Raw genomic sequence first — 22,158 nt, forward strand, 5'->3', positions numbered from 1 at the left:
GGAGCATCTATGCACCAGAGCTGGGAGTGTCCTCCCTGAGCCCTAAGTCCCCACCCCTTCAGAGAAGGCGACTTATTTCTTAGTCTTGCAGATTGAAACAAGGAACATATTTTCCCAGAGATACAGCGTCATTCCCGCCACTTAGTCTCCATGACATCTGTAATTCAGTCACATTAGTTATTAAACAAGCCGCTGTGGGCCGGCCAGAAAACAGTCACTGTGTAGCGCCATATTTCTATGGGAAAATCTGCTATGTGTTCCTTACAATAACTTAAAAACAAACTTTTGGAAAATCCATTTTTACACTGAAGAATGCCTGAACATGGGGTCCCAAATCAACATCCTCATCCTTTATACTTCTTCCTTGTCCTTTCACGTAAAGGATAAATTGAAAAGATAAAAAACACCCTAGATATTCCAGGTACTATTTCTTTTAGAACTCCCCATGATGAATCCAGCCATAGGTATAAAGACCATGAGAAGAGGCTCGGAAAGTCTAAGAGCCGAGAGCTCCTGCTGGTTTAATTGTCCAGGCAGTGAAGGAGGGGACTCTCCTGTGAAGACAGGGTTCCCAAAGCCCCTGCTTTCTATGATTTAGGGTCAGAGCCTGAAAACCTAGTAGAAGCAACTGCTTCGCAACAAATTCCATGCACAGGAGAGAATAGTGTTACATGTTGTTGCTCAGTCATTCAGTTGCATCCAACTCTGCAATCCCATGGACTGCAGCACACCAAGCTTATATCAATAAATCATCACTCACTGGTGAACTGGTAAGGTGGACTATCAGAGAAACTTAACTAAGTCCCATGAAGCCAGTTTTTTAAAACATCTTCATGTCTGGGCATTGGGGAAGGATGGACTGAGAGTTTGGGATTAGCAGATGCAAACGATTACTTATAGAATGGATAAACAACCAGGTCCTCTGTCATCCCCTTTTCCTCCCACCTTCAATCTTTCCCAGCATCAGGATCTTTTCAAATAAGTCAGTTCTTCGCATCAGGTGGCCAAAGTATTGGAGCTTCAGCTTCAGCATCAGTCCTTCCAATGAATATTCAGGACTGATTTCCTTTAGGATGGACTGGTTGGATCTCCTTGCAGTCCAAGGGATTCTCAGGAGTCTTCTTGAAAACCACAGGTTCAAAGTTTCAGTTCTTTGGCGCTCAGCCTTCTTATGGTCCAACTCTCACATCTGTACATGACTACTGGAAAAACCATAGCTTTGACTAGACGGACCTTTGTCGGCAAAGTAATGTCTCTGCTTTTTAATATGTTGTCTAGGTTGGTCATAGCTTTCTTCCAAGGAGCAAGGGTCTTTTAATTTCATGGCTGCAGTCACCATCTGCAGTGATTTTGGAGCCCAAGAAAGCCTGTCACTGTTTCCATTGTGTCTCCATCTATTTGCCATGAAGTGACGGGACCAGATGCCATGATCTTAGTTTTTTTTAATATTGAGTTTTAAGCCAGCTTTTTCACTCTCCTCTTTCACCTTCGTCAAGAGGCTCTTTATTTCCTCTCCACTTTTGGCCACAAGGGTGGTGTCATCTGCATATCTAAGGTTATTGATACTTCTCCCCACAATCTTGATTCCAGCTTGTACTTCATCCAGTCAGGCATTCTGCATGATGTACTCTGCATATAAGTTAAATAAGCAGGGTGACGATATATAGCCTTTACGAGCACAAAGCTGAGGGAGGGAGGTGGGCAATGAACACAGGAGTCCCCCCTCTGGCAGTCTCATCCACTGCCTTCCTTAAAGTCCTCCACCCTCATGCCTTTCTTTCTTCTTGCTGTCTGCATAGATGGCACACACATAAGCTCTCAGTCAACTCCAGTGTAATACTCTCTACTTATTCTGCAGGGTTTAGGATTAGCCCTGGCTTTCCCATTGGAAAGCCAACTCTTTGCAGCACAGTGTTCCCCAGCCCTGGTCCAGCATTCAATACATATGAGACACTCAATAAACCACCATTCATTGGTGGATTGGTAGGGTGGACTATCAGAAAAACTGAAATAAGCCCCATGAAGCCATATTTTTAAAACGTTTTCATATCTGGTTGTGGAGGAGGGATGAACTGGGAGTTTAGGGTTAGCAGATGCAAACTATTACTTACAGAATGGATAAACAACCAGGTCTTACTGTATAGCACAAGAAAGTATATTTGATATCCTGGGACAAACCATAAAGGAAAAGAATATTAAAAATGTATAACTGAATCACTTTGCTGTACAGCAGAAATTAACATAACATTGTAAATCAACTATACTGCAATAGTCTTAATTTTTTTTTCATCTCTGGATCCTCAGTGTCTAGAAGAGTGTCACATAGTAGGTGTTCAATAGCTGTTTGATGAATTACAGTTTAGAAGCTTTCACCAATTGGTGATTAATTATAATTGAGGAAAAGGCATTGTCAAGATCACAAGTAAAGGCAAAAAGAAATATGATTAGCAAAGAAAAAGAATCCATTTCCATATGACTTTTCAGGAAACATCTGTTATCTAAACTAACACACACCTGTGCTTATCCCCAAACTGAAGCCCAGTGACTGTGAGGTGACTAAAGATGCTTCAAACTCCACAGGGATGGATTTCAGTGACTCATGTGCCCATGCAATTTCTGGCTTGTCTCAGGTGGTACAAATCTCCTCCCAAAGCACCATGATGTGGGCACTATAGAGAAGGGATGCTGGAAAGAACTGTGAGATGTCACTGTTTGGCTGGCTGGGTTATCTTTTTTTTTTTTGAACAGTCTATTGTAAAACAGCTTAAAAGACAGCCACGACGAGCCACATTAACCTGTTTATCCCTTGCCTTAAAACAGAGTCCAAGTCCCAGCAGGGCACAGTGGGACATGACAAAATATGGCAAAGTAACCCAGGAGAAGGAAGAAGCGGTGACAGGCCATTGGCAAGACCACAAATCACACGCTTGAAGTCCCTCTCACACCAGCTAATCTGGGTAGGAAGGATGTTGTGCCAAATTTCTCCCACTTTCTTTCTTTCTTTCGAGATCACCTTCAACAATTCATTTGGCAAAGACTTTTGGCATACTTTGCTTACTTCTCTATGTGAGTCACTTTTTCAAAATTATGCCCTTTTCAGAGATGCCCATCAAGGCCCAGCAGACATCAATCAACCAATTAATGAATAAGTTAATTAGTTTTCCTCCATCTGACCCCAAACAAGATCTGTGCCTAGGAAACCATCCAAACACAGGAAAGTGGGCATTCAGGAGCTCAGACATCCAAGCCCACATGAACAGTGCTTTCTGTTAAAAGTCACGTCTCTTAGCCTAAGGTAGCCTTGCCTGTGACTGCCTACAAGATCAAGTCCATGCACTTCAAGCCAGCATTCAAAGTGCTTCTCAAGCTGGTCTCACCACTAGCAAGTATGTCATTTCTTACCATCACCTCTATGTATGCCCCAGAATCCTCTGCTTCCTTCACTGCGCTGCTCTCTGCTAGGCACCCTTCTCTCTATGAACAAGTTCCCTCAATCATCTGAATTGTAGCAGGTCTTCGGGGCCCATCCTCCACCACTCTCCTCCATAGGGTCTTCCCCCAATACTCTACCTTAGTACACAAAGAGCTTCTCTTTCCACTCTGTATTATGCTCTAGACTCTGGCAGCATGGCTACCCAGCCAGACATCCACTGCAAAACTCCATGACTATTTCCTGTACACATGCTGCCTTTTTCCACAGTGCTCAGCACTTGCCACATAGACGATCCACAAACATTTGCTGACTATTCCTCTTTCCTTTCAACCTAAAATTTAAGTGGCTATTTCTTCCACCAGAAACACCTGTTCTTTGGGCCTACCTTCTCCAGAAGGAAAGACAGGGGGAGGTCATTTTTTTTTCTCATAGAACTTGTTAAAATCAGGGCTCATATATTTTCCATCACATGGGAAGACAGATGTTTGTTTTTGAAGAATATGATTGAGAGAAGAAAAGAATGCTGATAAAGCATTTACCTCAACCAAAGAAAGTGCGGTTACTGCATGGGACCACTTTGGAGAATCAAAGTTAGAGTCCTGGATATGCAAATCTCACACTTGAAATTGTAGTGAAATTGACAGAGTTTGGGTAACACAAGGAATAAGAAGTGACCTGAGGACAGGAAAGGCAGAGAAAGTCTTCCATATGACACTGTGTGACCTAATCTCTCATGTTTTTCTTTTTCTTTTCTTTTTTTTTTTTTAACTTTTAAAAACATGAAACAGGTGCTCCAGCTTGGTATAAAGAAACTGAGTGATAATACTGACTAGAGAGACCCAGTTTTCCTGTTAGCCTTATTTTCATCCACTAAAGAGTCACTTCAATAAATAAAGTCAGCTCTTGATAATCTACATATAGGCTGTTAGATATTCAAGCTATCTAAAATTCTTAACAATTCATCCACTCATTACCCATTCAACAAATATTTACTGAACACCTGGTATATGCCAGGCACTAATGCATAAATTTGTTTTAAGATAAGAAATAAAACGGATGCTATATGAAATCTATCAAAAAAAAAAATCCCTACAAGTATACACCAACTGTCAAACATTATTTTTCATTCTGTTCTCTTTCCTTGAAGGTGATTTTTTAATCCCCAATCAAGATTTCCCCCAATCCATTCCCAAATACCAGCATATCTTCAAAGAATGCAAGTGGGTTATTTCACAGTAAAAATGCTGATTTACACTATCACAACACACATTTCTCCAAAGAAGTGGTTAAATTTCTTTGGTTAGTAAAATACCGAATTCTCTTGGTTTGCATACATTTCTCAGAAATCATTGGTAAGTAGCCCCAGTTTGCTGGAAACCTAGCCATGAAGAACAGACAAGTTATTAATACAAGACAGAATGTTCCTCAGTGTTGAGGGGCTGCTTCACAGGGCCAGCTCTTCATAAAAGCTGTTCACAGCTTGACCCCTTAAAGATGCCTCTTAAAGTAATGCTCGTGCTTCCAAAGGGTAGGGAAACCATGTTTTGTCTAGGGTGAGACAAGCAAGTCCTTATAACACTTTCACTCTCTGCTTTGCAAACTGCTGCACTTCATCTCACCTTAATTTAATTCTTTCTCTTCCCCATTGCCCTATTCAATCTCTCAGTTGACATGTCTGATCTCTGTAATAATATTCAAGTCCCTAAGAAAGTACAAAGCTGGGCTTTTACTCTATTTCTCTAAGCAGAACTTAATTAGGAAGGTAAATCTGCCAAGAAGTCAAATAAAAATGACACGTGATTAGATGTCATCTGAAGCCACACAACCCTCTGTGTGGTAGGGTCCAGTTTGCCAGGGTCTGACAAAGCCGGGAGCTAATTAGACAGATGTCTGGTGTTGTAAGTCTTTCTTCCAGATGACAACAGAGGAAGTGGCAAGGTCAATGTTGAAATGTAGATAAGGAGCAGCCTTCTGGGCTGAATGGACATACACCTCCTCTAAAAACGGAGGTAAGCAAAGGCCCTAAGCAATCGGCCAGACCTTGTACTTCCCTTTGGTGCTAACCCCAGTGTCATCACCAATGGCTCTGCCTACCTTATGCTGTATTGGCAACGTCCTCACCTCTCAGACCGATCCTCGGGGGGTCGCCTCAATGATAGCATATGACCAAATTAGAATGGGCTGGAGCAGGGGAGAACTGGCCAAGATTGTGTCTTAATAAAGGCCTGTATTGTGCTCTGTTGCCCCCAGAAACAGCCTGGATTCGAGTCAACATTAAAACCAAATTAGAGTTGAGTTAGATTTAATTCCAACAAAATGCCTTCCTTTTGGTATTATCAACACACATTCAATTCAATTCAGAAACTATGTTTCCTTTTTAAGTATTACATACCATGGGTGTTTTGTTTGTTTTTGTTTTTTTGTATAGAGGCAGTTAATTATTTTTCCCCCTCAACGGTGCCCAATTCAACAGGTTTATTACTTATTTCCTGGGAGCAAAGGGGAAAGCTTTTGTCAGTCATCATCAAAAACAAAAAACCATTTGTTGAATTGTTTAATTCAACTAAAACAAGAAGCAAACTGCTCTGGGGTGGATTTTTAAATTTCAAGGTATAGTAATTATAAAAACGAATATCAATACCTTTGTTTTAAAAGACACACCTACTATTTTATCCAGGTAAACATGAGAAACTGAAAATATCCTTTTAAACATTCTCCTAGTTTATGCCTAGACTAGAAAAGAGTGAAAAGCTTTCCTGATTTTTCAATTCCAAGAGGAATCCGTCCAAACTGTTTCTATTATTAGCACACAAAATGGTAGCTAAAGAAGTTACTGTGGTTAACAACTGAATAATTCATAGTCTCAGAAGAATTCAGTCGCTTTGTCTTCTCCAGTTCCTCTTTAGAACTGGATCCCCAAACATATTTCGTGTCCTGAGTTGTTATAAAGAAACCCATATACAAATTTCTTCTCAGAACTTAAAAATCAGCCACACTAAGCACTAAAAACAGCAGCAAGACATTAGGCTGGAGACTTAACAGGAACTTTTATAACCAGTTCATAAAATTCTTAAGATTACACATATATTATCAGAAATTAGAGTTACAGCTTCCAGTTTCTGTCCCATGGCTATCACTGGGCTATAACATCACCAAAATTTAAACTGTCTTTATGCAATCTTCCACATAAAATATGTAAACACAGTAAATATGACCTACAGATAATTTTCAACACATTTCAACACCCTGTAATCTAAAGTCAAATTATTTTCTATGATTCAAGACACTAAGAATTTCGAGTTCAGAAAAAATTTAAAAAAAAGAAACCACTTCAATTAGTGAGTGAAAGAGGTTAATAATGTTGGCAGGATGGAGTTCTGCTGTTCACCAGGAGAACAGAGGTCAAGCCCACCACTCTTCACCGAATATTCCCAGAAATGTTCAACTTTGTTTTATCTTTGGAAGAAAGATGTTAAGTATTAAAAAAATATGTGGGGATTTTAATCTTCAACTTTATTTTCTAACAACTTTTTTTCCAAAAACAAGCGATCTCTGCCAAATAAAGCATAGAACTGTGAAACAAGATGGCTGGATTTTCTTTTTCCTGGTTTATGTTTGATCCTCGTCTAAATTCTCAATGGAACATGTGTAAAACTTCAGAACCCCAGGTGAAGCCATCATTCCCCAGAGGCCACAGTTTGCCCTTTCCTGTCTCCAAGGGCTTTTATTTTATTTCATTATTTATTTCTCTGCACTGGGTCTTCATTGCTGTGCAGGCTTTCTCTACTTGTGGCAATCGGGGGCTACCCTCTAGTTGCAGTGACTGGGGGCCTCTCATTGCGGTGGCTACTCTTGTGGAGCACGGGCTCTAGTGGTTGAGGCCTGCGAACTTAGTTACTCTGCAGTATATGGGATCTTCCTGGACCAGGGATTAAACCCATGTACCCTGCATTGCAAGGTGGATTCTTAACCTCTGGACCACCAGGGAAGTCCCAAGGTTTTTTTGATGTTAAAATTTCTAAAGCAAATCTTTCTATTAAGCACGATTCCCTTCTTACATAGAGTTTGCCTAACCTGTCAACAAGAAAGAAAATGAACCTTTTTTGGATACTGCAATGTGATCATTTGTGAACACTAGTCTACTAGGATATATTAAAATTCCAGGGACTTCTTTGATGGTTCAGTGGTTAAGAATCCACCTTCCAATGCAGGGGATGTGGGTTCAATCCCTAGTCAGGGAACTAAGATCCCACATAGCCCATGCTGCAATGAAGACCCAGTACAGCCAAAAAACTAAAATACAGCTAAATTAGGAACTAATTAGATGTTAGTGAGTGTTTACTCAGTGCCAGGCACTAGTGTAAAGTGCTTTACTTCTCTTATTTAATGCTAAGAGGTAGCATATATGGCACCCCACTCCAGTACTCTTGCCTGGAAAATCCCATGGACGGAGGAGCCTGGTCGGCTGCAGTCCATGGGGTCGCTAAGAGCTGGGCACGACTGAGCGACTTCACTTTCACTTTTCACTTTCATGCACTGGAGAAGGAAATGGCAACCCATGCCAGTGTTCTTGCCTGGAGAACCCCAGGGACAGAGGAGCCTAGTGGGCTGCTGTCTATGGGGTCACACAGAGTCGGACACGACTGAAGCGACTTAGCAGCAGCAGCAACATATATCTAATAATAAGAAAGTAATATATATACCTAATATTACCTAACACTACCATGAAGAAAGGGCTTCCTTCCCTGGTGACTCAGTTGGTAAAGAATCTGCCTGTAATGCAGGAGACCTGGGTTCAGTCCCTGGGTTGGGAAGATCCCCTGGAGAAAGGCATGTCAACCCACTCCAGTATTCTTGCCTGGAGAATCCCATGGACAGAGGAACCTGGCGGGTTACAGTCACAATTGAGTCGGACACAATTGAGCAACTAACACTTTTCACCATGAAGGAAATTATCATATACCTCACAAGTGGCTACCTCAGGTCAGTTCAAGTCCAAAACTCAAGCTCTTAGCCTTTGCATGACTTCTCAAGAACAAAGGTTCCCTGGGCAGTCCTAGACCAAGGCGGAGAAAGTTAGAAATTTTGACCACTAGACCACACAGCATGTGTTGGGTTACCTGACCCCATGCCAAAAATGCCCGGATGGTTATGTTTGGCAGTCTGCTTTTTTATAGTTTGTGTCTCCTGCTGATTTCATTGCTTCCATGTTTCACATAGATATAGACTTTCTACCATCACCAGCAAGTAGAATCTGGAGCAACCTCTCTTCTCCCTTTATCACAACTTTCCATTTAGATGCTGTTTTCCAGTTTACAAAGTGCTTCCACATACCTTATCTCATCTAATCTAATTTGCTATTTCTAATCAGTTTGGGGATGAGCAACCAGATTACCCATAATCCCAACAGGCTTTGATAAATAAAAGCAATTAGGTTCTGAGTGAGGGCTTAAGGCAGACTCCTAGGAATGAAGTGCACATGTCCAAGGACAAAGAGCAGGCATCTCTTTTGCAGCCCAGACCTTGCCTGACCACTCAGTCATTCTAGCAATCATTCATTTAATAAACATTTACTGAGCACCTGCTATGTGCCAAGTTCTGTCATGACTGCTGGCATTACAAGGATGATCAACCTCTAGTTCCTGCCTTTGAGAAGCCCCAAGACTAGTAGAGAGAGAAATGTGATCACAGATTACCATGCTGAAAATGGGCAGGCAGCAAAAAGGTAGCTATGCACAAAGGATTATGGGAAAATGGATGCTAGCTGCCCAGTTCAGCAGAGATTTTCTAGACGATCCAAGGCTGATGAGGTTCTCAACTTGGTGGCAGACTCTAGGGGTTGCTGGATGGCTGAACTCTAAATAAACCAGGGAAATAGTTCTTGACTCTGGCTACACATTAGAATCACTTGGGGAGCTTTCAAAACCAAATAATAACGAGACCACTTCGGAAAATTAGGGGGCAGCACTTCCTCAAGCCAAACATACACATACCCTATGACCCAGCAGTTCCATTCCTATGTATAAACCCAGCAGAAATGTGTACCAGAAGACACACACAGGGATATTCATAGTAGCATTGTTCATAGCAACCCCAAACTGGAAACAGCCCAGATGTCCATCAACAGGTGAATGGATAAAGAAAATAGGGGACATCTACACAATGGAATACCACTAGCAATAAAAAAGAAAGAACAACGAAGCACAGACTCTAGGGCGCCTGGGCTCAGTAGCTGTGGCACATGGGCTTAGCTGCCCTGCGGCATGTGAAATCTTCTCATACCAGGGATCGAACCTGTGTCCTCTGCACTTGGCAGGCAGATTTTTAACCATTGAACCACCAGTTCCAGATGTGTTCTGTTTGTAAGGATCCAATTAACTTTTTACTCAGGACTTGTGCAGTTTCCTGAATTCATGCTGTACGTCAATATGAAGTTTACTTAAACATTAAAAAAAAAGAAGAAATAGTGAGGAAGGCCTGGATCTCACTGCAGACCAATTAACACAAAAGCCCAGTGTGGGTAGACCCCAATATTTGTATTTTTTTAAAAACACCCCAAGTGGCTCTGATGTACAGCTATGTCTGAAAACCAAGGCTAGATGTTCCCATATTCTCAATAGCTCCTTTGGGTTAACAGCTTGGCACGTGGCAAAGGGAACAAATTTTGAAGTAAGGAACATCAGTGATTACATTCTGGCTCTGTTTTGCACTGGCAGTGTGTGGCATTTGTCTGGATCATCCCCAAACTTCAGTTTCCACCAGTGTATAATGGGCACAATATCCTCTCCCTCCTAGGATTGTTGTGAGGATGAAATGAAATAATCACCTAGCACGCAACCTAGAACACAGTATGTGCTTGAGAAATGGTAGGTATCCAACTCCTCTCTCTCCTTCAAGTCTAAGTTCCTAAGTCTCAGCCCAGTGATGAGCAGATCGCTGCAGACGAACAAAACTCACACTCTCCGGTTTCTCCTCCTGAATGAGTTTCTTTGTAAAGACTGAAGTAATATTATACTTGGGCTAGTGATGTCAAATGAATGTCAGACATTTCTGGGCCCTGGGGGCTCACTCTGTTCAACACTGCTACCCCCAAAGATGATTGGAGAGGAGGCAGACCATAGATCAATAACAACCACAGACCCTCCTGTGGAAAGCTTTGTCCCTGACCTCACCCCTAATAACAGTAACAGTACCAGTCCTGTGAGCTGGCAAGAAAGAACAGAAAGAAACAGTAGCTTGGAAGACATACCATCCACGATATGTACCAAATGAGACACTTTTGTATCAAATGTCATGTTGGCATAAAAACAAAGCAGAATCATGGGCTGAGAGCAGAAGATTCGGGTGAGAGTTTTGATGACACCACCCGTCGGCTCTGTGACTTTGGTTCACTAAACTTTTGTTTCTCTGGCCAATGAAAGCAATGCCATCTCTCCTACATCCTTTACAAGGGCACAGTGAGTTTTAGATAAGATAAATAGAATGTTTTCCAAAACTTGAAGCAGCAAAAGAAGGCAAGATGAGATTTCTAGGCTGGAAATTTACTTTGTTCCAAACTCCAGTCACCAACCACCACCCTCCCTCCCCAAGACTGAGAACTCTCTGATATTAACTGCTTCAAGCACACCCAGAGACTCCACCAGCCTGAAGCTCGCTTATGTAAGAAGAGACTGCAGCACTGCCTGGCATGTAGCATAATACTTTGCTTAAGAGAAATCCTTGGAAATGCCTCAGCTGAACTACAAGGGCAGGCCCAGGCTTTACGTTTTGGAGACAGGCGCTCTCAGTCACGGAACACCAGAACTGTGGCTGGAGCAAATGATGTCATCGGAGCTCTTCTTACCATGGTCAATGTCAAAATTAAGATAGGAAGTTCAAGGACAAATCGTGGGGTTCCCAGGCAAATACAAGTTAGAAAAACAGTCTGGACCTCAGAATCTTGCTTTTAAAATTGTCTCCTCTCCTATAATGGTTTCTGGTTTATGTGAAGCTTTTCTTGACAAAAGGTACATAGTTGCATAGAAAAATATATTCCCTTAGGACTCTATTTTTTCTCCCACTACACATTAAGGAGAGACAAAAAAAAAAAAATCATGTGAGTCACCCCTGTATCCAAAAACAATAACAAACCAAAAATAAAACTATAAGATTTTCAAAGAGACAGATAAACTTAAGGGCTCTCCACTCTAGAGCTGAGAAACGAAATCGCTCAAATACCTGTTGGGTTCCTAAATGACTGGAAAATGAAAACTCGAAATTAACCACAGGTACGTTGGAACACCTTGTAGATACAGGACTTTCCCCATCCACAAACCATTCCTGCGACAGACCTGTGTACTCAACGCCTAAAATATCCCCAAATGTACGGATGCCGGGGACTGGAGGTGGGGGGAGGATGTCAATTAGTATAAAAGAAAAATAGTACTGTTGATTCCTGCCCTGGTTTCAGGGAAAAGAAGGAATCGGGTCTGATGCAAATCTCGCGGCCAGAGCCGGACAACTCGCCCCTAAGTTTGGCGCGTCCCCGCTCTGCGCCCTCGGCCCCCGCCCCCGCTCCCGGCACCCAGGAGCTCAGAACCCCGCGAGGCCCTGGCGGAGGACGGACCCCGCGGCCACGGCCCGGGGAGGAAGGGCGGCTCCTCGCCAACGAGGGTCCTTTGGCCCCACCCCAGGCCCTCGCGCGGTCCCCTTCCCCTGACCCTTCGCCCGGGCAGGTCACCTGGCTTGGCGGCTGCCCTCTGGTCCTCCAGTTTTTCGCTCGCTCTGTCCGCGCCGCCGCCGCCTCCGGGAAGCCGCTCGCCCTCCCGAGTCACCGGGCCGGCGAGCGGGCGGCCGAGCCGGTGCCAAGGCTGCGGGAACGGTTCCACTCGGCCGGAGCTGGGACTCTGCCCTGAGCGCGGCCGCCACCAGGGCGAAACTGGAGAGCTGAGCTCGGCTCGCCGGGGCGGGGAGGGGCGACTGCAACTTTGCTCCTGGACGCGGAGGAGGAGGGGGCGCCCGTCTCCAAACTCTGAGCAGCGCCCGCAACCTCTCCAGACCAGGGTTTTTTTTTTTTTATTTTATTTTTTTTAATGCTCCCCCCCGCCCCCGCCTTTTTTAACCTAAAGGGAAGCCAGATGCTGGCCCTCAAGTTCTTGTTTCCAAAGCGGCGGGGAGCGCGGGGCCGAAAGCGGGGTGCAGGAGACGCGCCCTGCTGGGTGCGCGGGCGGTGAGCCGGCCGAGGGCGCGCGGGGAGGCGATGAGCGGGCAGCGGCTGCCCTGGGAACCCGCCTTTGCGGCCGCTCCGCACCCGGCTCTCAGTACCTCGCCGGCGCCCTCCAGCCGGGAGCAAGAGCCCGGGAGGGAGAGCGGCCTGGCGGGACCAGGCCAGCGGCGGGGATGCAGTGACCCGGACCTGGATCGCCGAAGTAGGAACTGGAAGTGACAGCGGCGCAGGGCAGAGCAGCCGCCGCCGCCGCCCGGTAGCCGTGGCGGCAGCAGAAGCCACGGAGCAGCGGCGGCGGCCGCCACACTGCGCATGCTGCTGCCGCCGGGTTCAACCCCGAGCTCGGGGCTGCCGCCGCCTGGCCTGCCGCGGGCCTCTGCTAGAGCCTCGGGCGGGAATCCCGGCCTCACTGAGCAGCCCTGCCAGGTGGCCCGCTTCCTCCTCCAGCCCTGGACGCGGCTTGGAGCCCCCAAACCCTGTGGTGAGCCGCTGAGCCACCCCAGAGAGGAAGCGCTCTCCAGCGGCCCTCCGCACCCCTCCCTTCCCCGAACTGTCCTGGATGCCCTTCCCGGACTTCTCGGATAACAGGCCCCACACCAAATAGTCTCTTCGAGGGAGAATGAAAAGGTTCGTGAGAGAAGGCAAATATTTCCGACCTTACTTGAAGTCCAGTTTTTACCGAAAAGCAATGGAATCGGTAGATTAGGATGGCCGGAGTCATGGGTGTCATTTGATGTAACTCACGGAAATTCCAGTAGGAGTGTCAGACTGGCTCGACAGAAAGAGGAAAAAAAAAAAAAAAAAAGACCAAAAACTTACCAAAATCCTCTTTAGTCTTCTCACTAGCTCAAATTGAGCGGCTAAATATACAAAGCTTTCCCCAGCGGAAACTGATGGAAACGGGCCAGTTAAAAACAGTGTCCAACAGTGAGACATTACCAATCCTTACTCCAGTCTCCTCATTTTTACAGATGAGTCAAGTGAGGCCGAGAGAAGGGGACTCTGAGTTCTCGGAGAGAACGTCGCCGTTTCAGGGCCTGATACCCACTGCAGCTACTGCTTAGTTGCCTGGCCTCTGCCTCACTGCTCCAGGGAGGCTTTGCTCTCCTAGAGCTCAGATCGATTATGGGAGATTTAGCCCTTGACTCATGATCATTAGTAGAGCTGCCTTCCTTCCAGAACTGCTTCCCTGTCGAGCCGCCCCTGGGAAATGGCAAATCGTCCATCCCACAGGCCCCACTTTGGGGAGAGCACCCATGCTGTTCCAGTGACAAGGCAGATGGAGTGACTCAGGGAGACAGGAGGCAGTTACGAGTGGGGGCAAAGAAAAAGTCACACTGATACCAGCTGGTGAGAGAGAGAGAGAAGGAGGGCGAAAGAGAGTGAAAGAAGCCCTAACTGAGCTTCATATACGTTCAATGAAATCCTTCATAAACAAAACAGCGAAGTAGGGTTGGCCCAGGAGCAGAATAGGAGATGGTAGAGTATCCCTGGCAATGGGTTGTTCATAAAAGTGGCAAGTGAAAAAGAAGTGCCTACTGGGGATGAGGCTGGGGGAAGCCTGGCTGAAAGAAAAACCAGAGGACTACGGCTGGGACAGACCAGTCCTTCCTGGGGACCAGGACCGCGTAGTCAGAGGTACCACCCAGGCCAGTCCCAAATGATCACAAGAACTGTATCTGTCCCTGACTCCCAGCAAGTTCAAAGGCAGAAAAAAGACCATTGCTAGGATAGTGCTGTCGAGGGACTTATTGGTCACATTAGTGACACTCTACCTAGACATGAGGATTTTTCCATATGTTCTGGAAGATTTTCTCTTGAGGCCTGAGTGTCCTCCCTGCCTTCTCCATTCTGTAAATAAATAAGAAAGATACATTTGGTTCACAGAAATGGAAATACAAATAAACAATAAAGGCATGAGAGATGTCCAAACGCACATGGAATCATGAAATTCATATTACAGCAATAAAGAAATACCATTTGTACCCAACATTTTAGCCAACGTTAATGATAAATAATATCCAGGGCCACCAGAGACATGAGGAAGAAGGCACTTTCTACACTGTTGGTAGGATTAGAACTTCATACAGCATGTTTGTAGGGGAATTTGAGAGTATCAAATTGTAACACAGTTATTCCATTTCTATGAAGAAAGATGCTTCAAGAATAATCACAGATGTACACAAATCTCTATGTGCATATACAATGTGACCCTCTGGCATTTATCCCAAGAATACAAGATTTATTTAACATATGAAAATTAATAATGTAATAAACATTGCAGGATAATAGAGGAGAAAATCAATGGTCATCTTAACAGACGCAAAGAAAAGCATTTGAAAAAATCTGGCACCCTTTCATGACAAAAAACACTCAAAAAACTAGGAAAGGAATGGGACTCCTTTAACCTGATAAAGAGCATCTATGAAAACCCACAACTACCATTATGCTTAATGGTGAAAGATCAATTGTATTTCTATGCAATGAACAACCCAAATGTGAAATTAAGGAAACAATTCCATTTGCAATAGTATCAAAAGAAATAAAATACTTTGGAATAAATTGAATCAAGGCAGTACAGGCTTGTACACTGAAAATTACAAAACATTGTTGAATGAAATTTTAAAGACTTAAATCAATGGAAAGACATCCTGTGTTTATGGATCAGAAGACTTAATGTTGTTCAGATGGCAATATTCCCCAAAGCAATATACAGACTGAATACAATCCTTATTAAAAATTCCAGTTTGCCTTTTTGCAGAAATGTACAGGCTGATCCTGATCCATATGCGCACACAAGAGATCCAGAATAGCCAAAATTATTTTGAAAATGAAGAACAAAGTTGGAGGACTCATGCTTTCTGATTTGAAAACTTACCACTCAGCTACATTAATCAGTTCAGCGGGGGAAAGAATCATCTACAGAAAGCAAGGGAATTCCAGGAAAACATGTACTTCTGTTTCATCGACAACACTAAAGTCTTTGACTGTGTGGATCACAACAAACTGTGGAAAATTCTTTAAGAGAGGGAATACCAGACCACCTTACCTGCCTCCTCAGAAATCTGTATGCAGGTCAAAAAGCAACAGTTAGAACATTACATGGAATAATGGACTGGTTCCAAATTGGGAAAGGGGTGTGACAATGCTGTATATTGTCACCCTGTTTTTTTAACTTATATGCAGACTCTATCCCATGGATGGAGGAGCCTGGTAGGCTGCAGTCCACAGGATCGCTAGGAGTCTGACACGACTTCACTTTCACTTTCATGTGTTGGAGAAGGAAATGGCAACCCACTCCAGTACTCTTGCCTGGAGAAGCCCAGGGATGGGAGAGCCGGGTGGGCTGCTGTCTATGGGGTCGCACAAAGTCGGACATGACTGAAGCGACTTAGAAGCAGCAGCATCATGTGAAATGCCAGGCTAGATGAAGCACAAGCTGGAATCAAGATTGCCAGGAGAAATATCAACAACCTCAGATATGTAGATGATACCACTCTAATAGCAGAAAGTGAAGAGGAACTAAAGAGCTTCTTGATGATAGTGAAAGAAGAGAGTGAAAAAGCTGGCTTAAAGCTCAACATTTCAAAAAACCAAGATCATGGCATCTGGCCCCATCACTTCATGGCAAATAGATGGAAAAAAAGTGAAAACAATGACAGATTTTATCTTCTTGGACTCCAGAATCACTGTGGACAGTGACTGCAGCCATGAAATTAGAAGATGCTCCTTGCAAGGAAAGCTATGACAAATCTAGACAGCATATTAAAAAGCAAAAACATCACTTTGCCAACAAAGGTCTGTCTAGTCAAGGCTATGGTTTTTCAGTATTGATGTGAGACTTGGACCATAAAGAAAGCTGAGCACTGAAAAGCTGATGCCTTTGAATTGCGGTGCTGGAGAAGACTCTTGAGAGTCCCTTGGAGTGCAAGATCAAACCAGTCAATCCTAAAGGAAATCAACCCTGAATATTCATTGGAAGAACTGATGCTGAAGCTGAAGCTCCAATACTTTGGCCACCTGATGCAAAGAGCAAACTCATTGGAAAATACCCTGATGCTGGGAAAGGTTGAAGGCAAAAGGACAAGAGGGCAGCAGAGGATGGTTGGTTATATACCGTCACTGATCAATGGATAGTAATCTGAGCAAATTCTGGGAGATAGTGAAGGTCAGGGAAGCCTGGCATGCAGCAGTCCGTGGGGTCACAAAGAGTCAGACACGACTTAGAGACTGAACAACAACAACAAACCATCAAAAATACCAACATGACATTTTTCACAGAACTAGAACAAATAATTCAAAAATCTGTATGGAAACACAAAAGACCCCAAATAGCCAAAACAATCTTGAGACAGAGCTGAGGAATCACACTCTCTGACTTCAGGCTATGCCACAAAGTTACAGCAATCAAAACAGTATGGTACTAGCACAAAAGCAGATACATTGATCAGTAGAACAGAATAGAGAGCCCAGAAATAAACCCACTCGCTTACAGTCAATTAATCTATGACAAAGGAAGCAAGAATATACAATGGAGAAAAGACAGTCTCTTTAATAAGTGGTTCTGGGAAAAGTGGACAGCACATGTGAAGGAAAGAAATTAGAACATTCTCTAACACTATACACAAAAATAAGCTCAAATGGATTAAAGACCAGATACTATACAACTCTTAGAGGAAAACATAGACAGAATATTCTTAGACATAAATCAGAGCAATATTTTTTGATCCATCTCCTAAAGCAAAGGAAATTTAAAAAATAAACAAATGGAACCTACAACTTAAAAGTTTTTGTACAGCAAAGGAAACCATTGACAAAATGAAAAGACAATCTATTTAATGGGAGAAAATATTTGCAAATGCTGACTAATAAGAGGTTAATATCCGATATATATAAACAGCTCATGCAACTCAACATCAAAAAACAACCCAATTTAAAAAATGGGCAGAAGACCTGAATAGATATTTTTCCAAAGAGGTAGTGCAGATGGCCAACAGGCACATGAAAAGATGCTCAGCATTGCTAATCATCAAGGAAGTGCAAATCAAAACCACAATGAGGTATTACCTCACACCTGTCAGAATGGCTATCACTGAAAAGAACACAAATAACAAATTTGGGGAGGGTGTGGAGAAAAAGGAACCCTCCTACACTGTCGATGGGAAAGTAAATTGGTGCAACCACTGTGGAAAACAGTATGGAGGTTTCTCAAAAAACTAAGAATAGAACTACCATATGACCCAGCAATTTCACTCCTGGGTATATATTTAAAAACACACACAAAAAAAAACACCAATTCAAAAGATACATGCACCTCAATGTTCATAGCAGCATTATCTACAATTTCCAAGGTCTAAAAGCAATCTAAGTGTCTATCAACAGGTGAATGGATAAAGACAATGTTGTGTGTGTGTGTGTGTGTGTGTGTGTGTGTGTGTGTTATGGCTGGAATACTACTCAGCCATAAAAAAGAACTAAATAATGCCAGTTATACCAACATGGATAGACACTTGGATGGCATTATGCTAAGTGAAACAAGTCAGAGAAAGACAAATACTGTATGATATCATTTACATGTGGAATCTAAAAAATACAACAAACTAGTGACTAAAACAAAAAAGGCAGACTCACAGATATGGAACACAAACTGCCTGTGGGGAGAGGGAAGGAGGGAGGGGGCAACATAGGGATAAGGGAATAAAAGGGGTTATTATGGGACTATATGAAATTACATGTGTGAAACTTGAAAATTAGAAAGCACTATAGAATTTTAAGAATTTTTCATGTAATAAAGTCATTTTTAGGGACTCCCCTGGTGGTCCAGTGGTTAGGACTCCTCACTTCCACTGGTGGGGGCCCGGGTTTGATCCCTGATTGGGGACCTAACATCCCACAAGCCACACAGCACAGCCAATAATAATAATAACAATTTTAATTAAATTTAAAAGAAAGAAAATGGGGAAATATTTTTAGGAAGATACTATCAAAGTCTGGGAGGCACTTCAGAAACACCCTTGTCTCCCAGGTGTCTCAGCAGACTTCCCTGATCAGTTGCGAGTGGCATGAGCCTCTAGCGACCATAGGACACTAAAGCCACATGAGAACACAAAGATGGAGGTCACTTGCAGAGACCAGCTGGCCACTCAGAGGGTCAGAAGGCAGCAACTCTTTCATGTGGTCACTGCCCCACAGTCAACACTCAAATTGTCAATGTACTGCTGTGTCTCTGCTTTCATTTTTCTAGATTTCCAAACTGACCACCGTTTCAAGCTGGCACTCTTTCTGTATATAAATAATAGTGTGTCCTTGGCAACAATCAAGCCCTGCTCTTTTTGCTTTTTAAACATTAACAGTTTCACAGTGTCAACAAAAAAAGTATTAAGTATGCCCTAAGGGAAAGGCTACCCACTCCAGTATTCTGGCCTGGAGAATTCCATGGACTGCATGGGGACGCAAACAGTAGGACACAGCTGAGCAACTTTCACTTCACTTCACTTCAGACTAGGCACTGTGCTAGGCACTTTAGGTCTGAGAGATACTCTCTCTAAAGTGACAAGATACAGAAACAATTTAAATGTTCATCAATGGATGAATGGATTTCAAGAAAAGATGTGGTATATACACACAATGGACTGTTATTGAGCCATGCAAAAAGAGGATATTCTGCCATTTGCAAAAACAGGGATGGACTTTGAGCACATTATGCTAAATGAGATAAGTCAAAGAAAAATACTGTATGGTCTCACTTATACATGGAATCTTAAAAAATCAAACAGAAAAAAAAGAGCTGTTATCAGGGGGTGGAGGCTGAGGGGTGAAAACTGACATGTTTAAGTGTACCAACCTACAATGAGCAGTAAATAATACACCATAGTGGTCTAATGTCCACTATAGGGAACACAGACAACAATATTGTACTTAGGTGATGTGATAAATATCGCTACAATGGCAATGATATTACAAAATATCAATGCATTAAGGTAACACATTGTATACCTTAAATTTACACCATATTGTATGTCAAATACTTTCAATGTTTAAAATAATGTTTTTAAATTTGCAAATATTTGTGTTTAGGTCTATCTTCTAGCTACCTTGGGAACTTGAGACTGAATGGTCAGTATTTTTGGCTGCTGGGTGCACCCTAGCTCAGCTTTCAATCTCATTCCTCACGTATTGATTTTATTAATCTTCCCTCAGGGTTCTAGGAGTGCCTCAGTATGACTGTTATGCACCCCTTTCAGGCATAATTTTGTGTGCAACACTACCTAGTAATAATGGTCTGAGTGAATAGCTATTATGCGTGTGTTATGTGCGATGACATATGAAGTACTTTAGATGCATTATTTCAGTTGATCTTTAAAAGAATCCATTGGGAGAGTGGCATTGAAACATGTATACTATCATGTAAGAAACGAATCGCCAGTCTATGTCCCATGCAGGATACAGGATGCTTGGGGCTGGTGCACAGGGAGGACCCAGAGAGATGGTATGGGGAGGGTGGTGGGAGGGGGGGTTCATGTTTGGGAACGCATGTACACCTGTGGTGGATTCATGTCAATGTATGGCAAAACGAATACAGTATTGTAAAGTAAAATAAAGTAAAAATTAAAAATTAAAAAAAAAATAAAAGAATCCAGTGCAGGGACTTCCCTGGCCGTCCAGTGATTAAGACTCCCTGCTTCCACCACAGGGGACGAGGGTTTGATCCCTGGTCAGAGAACTAAGATCCCACATGCTGCAAGGTATGGTCAAAATATTTAAAATAAATAAACAAATCCAATGCAGTACCTATTACTCATGTCTCCATTATACAGATGAGGAAACTGGAGCAGAGAGAGGCCAAATAACTTTTCCCAGAATCACACAGAGCCAAAATTCTGACCCATGTCTGTCTGTCAAACTGGAGAAGGTATGTGCTTAACCATCCTGCCAGATCTTGCCTCCTCACAATATTCATCTGATGCTCAGACCAGCCTGAATTATCCAGAAGAGATCAAAATATGTTTGGTGGCCTTCATGCAAGAAATGAAAATTATGTTATACTTTCAAAGAAAGTTTTGTGTCCAAAGTGGCCAAAAATATTTTAAGTATGGATGCTTAACGGGGTAAGCATTAGTTATCAGAAAAATCCACTTATGTGAATCAACTCATTCTTCAACAATGCCAGACCCAGGAGGTGTTTCTGTATCACCTAGTATTCTTAGAACCATATAGAAGCTCAATATACCTTCTGACAGCTTCAGAGTGCATAAATCATTGGCAACTTCACCATGTTTTTATTTAACAAATGAAAAGAAAATGCCATGATCTGTTCATAGCAGACATCATTCCATAAGGGATATAGAGTAGGTTGCACCTGCCTTAAAAGCCATACACACCATGTGCCCAGGCACACACACAGAAAGATAAAGAGAGAGAGAAGGAAGGAGCTAAAATTTGGCAATACGGAAATCTGGAATAAAATATTCTGAAACAAGCATAGCTTGATGCTATGGCTAACTTTCAGAAAAACTCTGAAGAAAGCAAAGTTTATCTGGGGAAAAGTTACTTGTGCTAGTACTACTAGTAGTTAACTAACACTTGGAGAAAACTTTCTGTGTGCCATGCACTCTTCCAAGGATGTGAATTCTTTGAAACATTATACCAATCCCATGAGACAGGTGCTGCTATTCTTCCCATTTTGCAGGTATGGAGACTGAGGCATAGAGCCATAACATGCCCAAGGTCACAAAGCTACTAGGAAGAGATAACTGAGATTTGAACCCAAGTAGTCTAATATCAGAAGGTGTGTGAAAGTGTCGCTCAGTTGTATCCAGTTCTTTGCAAATCCACAGGCTGTAGCCCACCAGGCTCCTCTGTCCATGGGATTCTCCAGGCAAGAATACTGGAATGGGTTGCTGTCCCCTTCTCCAGGGAATCTTCCCAACCCAGGGATTGAACTCGAGTCTCCTGCATTACAGGCAGATTCTTTACTGTCTGAGCCAGTAGGGAAGAGTCCAGGCTCAAACCAGTACTAACACTTCTCCACAAGTGATACTACTCATGCATGTCTATACTTCTTACACCCCAGGTCCTGTGCTGAGTACTCTACCTACGTTACTTCATAGATCTCTGGAATTTGGAGCTCTTAGCTCTAAATTATTATGCAGTATCTCATTTGATCCTTAAAACAGCCCCATGAGGTAGTTATTATTGTGTCCATTTTACAGATTAAAACACTAAGGCACAGAGACATTAAATAATGTGACATACAAGCAAAAGAGTCACCTCCTTTTCAGCAACACCCCCTATACTTACTGCAAGGATCCACATAACATAAAAGAATACAGTGTAACTTAATATACAATTTCTACCTCAGGGCCAAGTTCTTTCATGGCCTCTGTTCTAAAGTGTTAGTAGGGAAAAGTGGTTATAATCTTTCCACCCTTCCCAACTCAAAAGGATTACAGTAACCCTCTGCAGCATCCAGTGGCCCACTTTGGGCTCCACTTAGTAGGGACGCATACCATACAACCTC

General features: G+C 43.0%; 1 protein-coding gene across 7 annotated transcripts in view; it reads right to left on the bottom strand.

Annotated features, from left to right (window-relative positions):
- ARHGEF6 (Rac/Cdc42 guanine nucleotide exchange factor 6) overlaps positions 1-22,158 on the bottom strand; it is a 117,313-nt gene that overhangs the window by 92,743 nt on the left and 2,412 nt on the right. Inside the window, exon 1 of one of the 7 annotated variants that reach the window (XM_040266256.1) lies at positions 13,458-13,658. The exons of 4 other annotated variants lie outside the window; for them this stretch is intronic. In XM_040266256.1, coding sequence (XP_040122190.1) covers positions 13,458-13,574 — 117 coding nt within the window. In that variant the 5' untranslated portion in view covers positions 13,575-13,658. Of the gene's footprint in view, positions 1-12,152; positions 12,563-13,294; positions 13,382-13,457; positions 13,659-22,158 lie in introns of those variants that run through there. 2 more of the 7 variants (XM_040266259.1, XM_040266258.1) reach the window with 2 other exon arrangements.

This window comes from Oryx dammah, unplaced genomic scaffold (genome assembly GCF_014754425.2).
Source record: "Oryx dammah isolate SB20612 unplaced genomic scaffold, SCBI_Odam_1.1 HiC_scaffold_23, whole genome shotgun sequence".
Lineage (NCBI taxonomy): Eukaryota > Metazoa > Chordata > Mammalia > Artiodactyla > Bovidae > Oryx > Oryx dammah.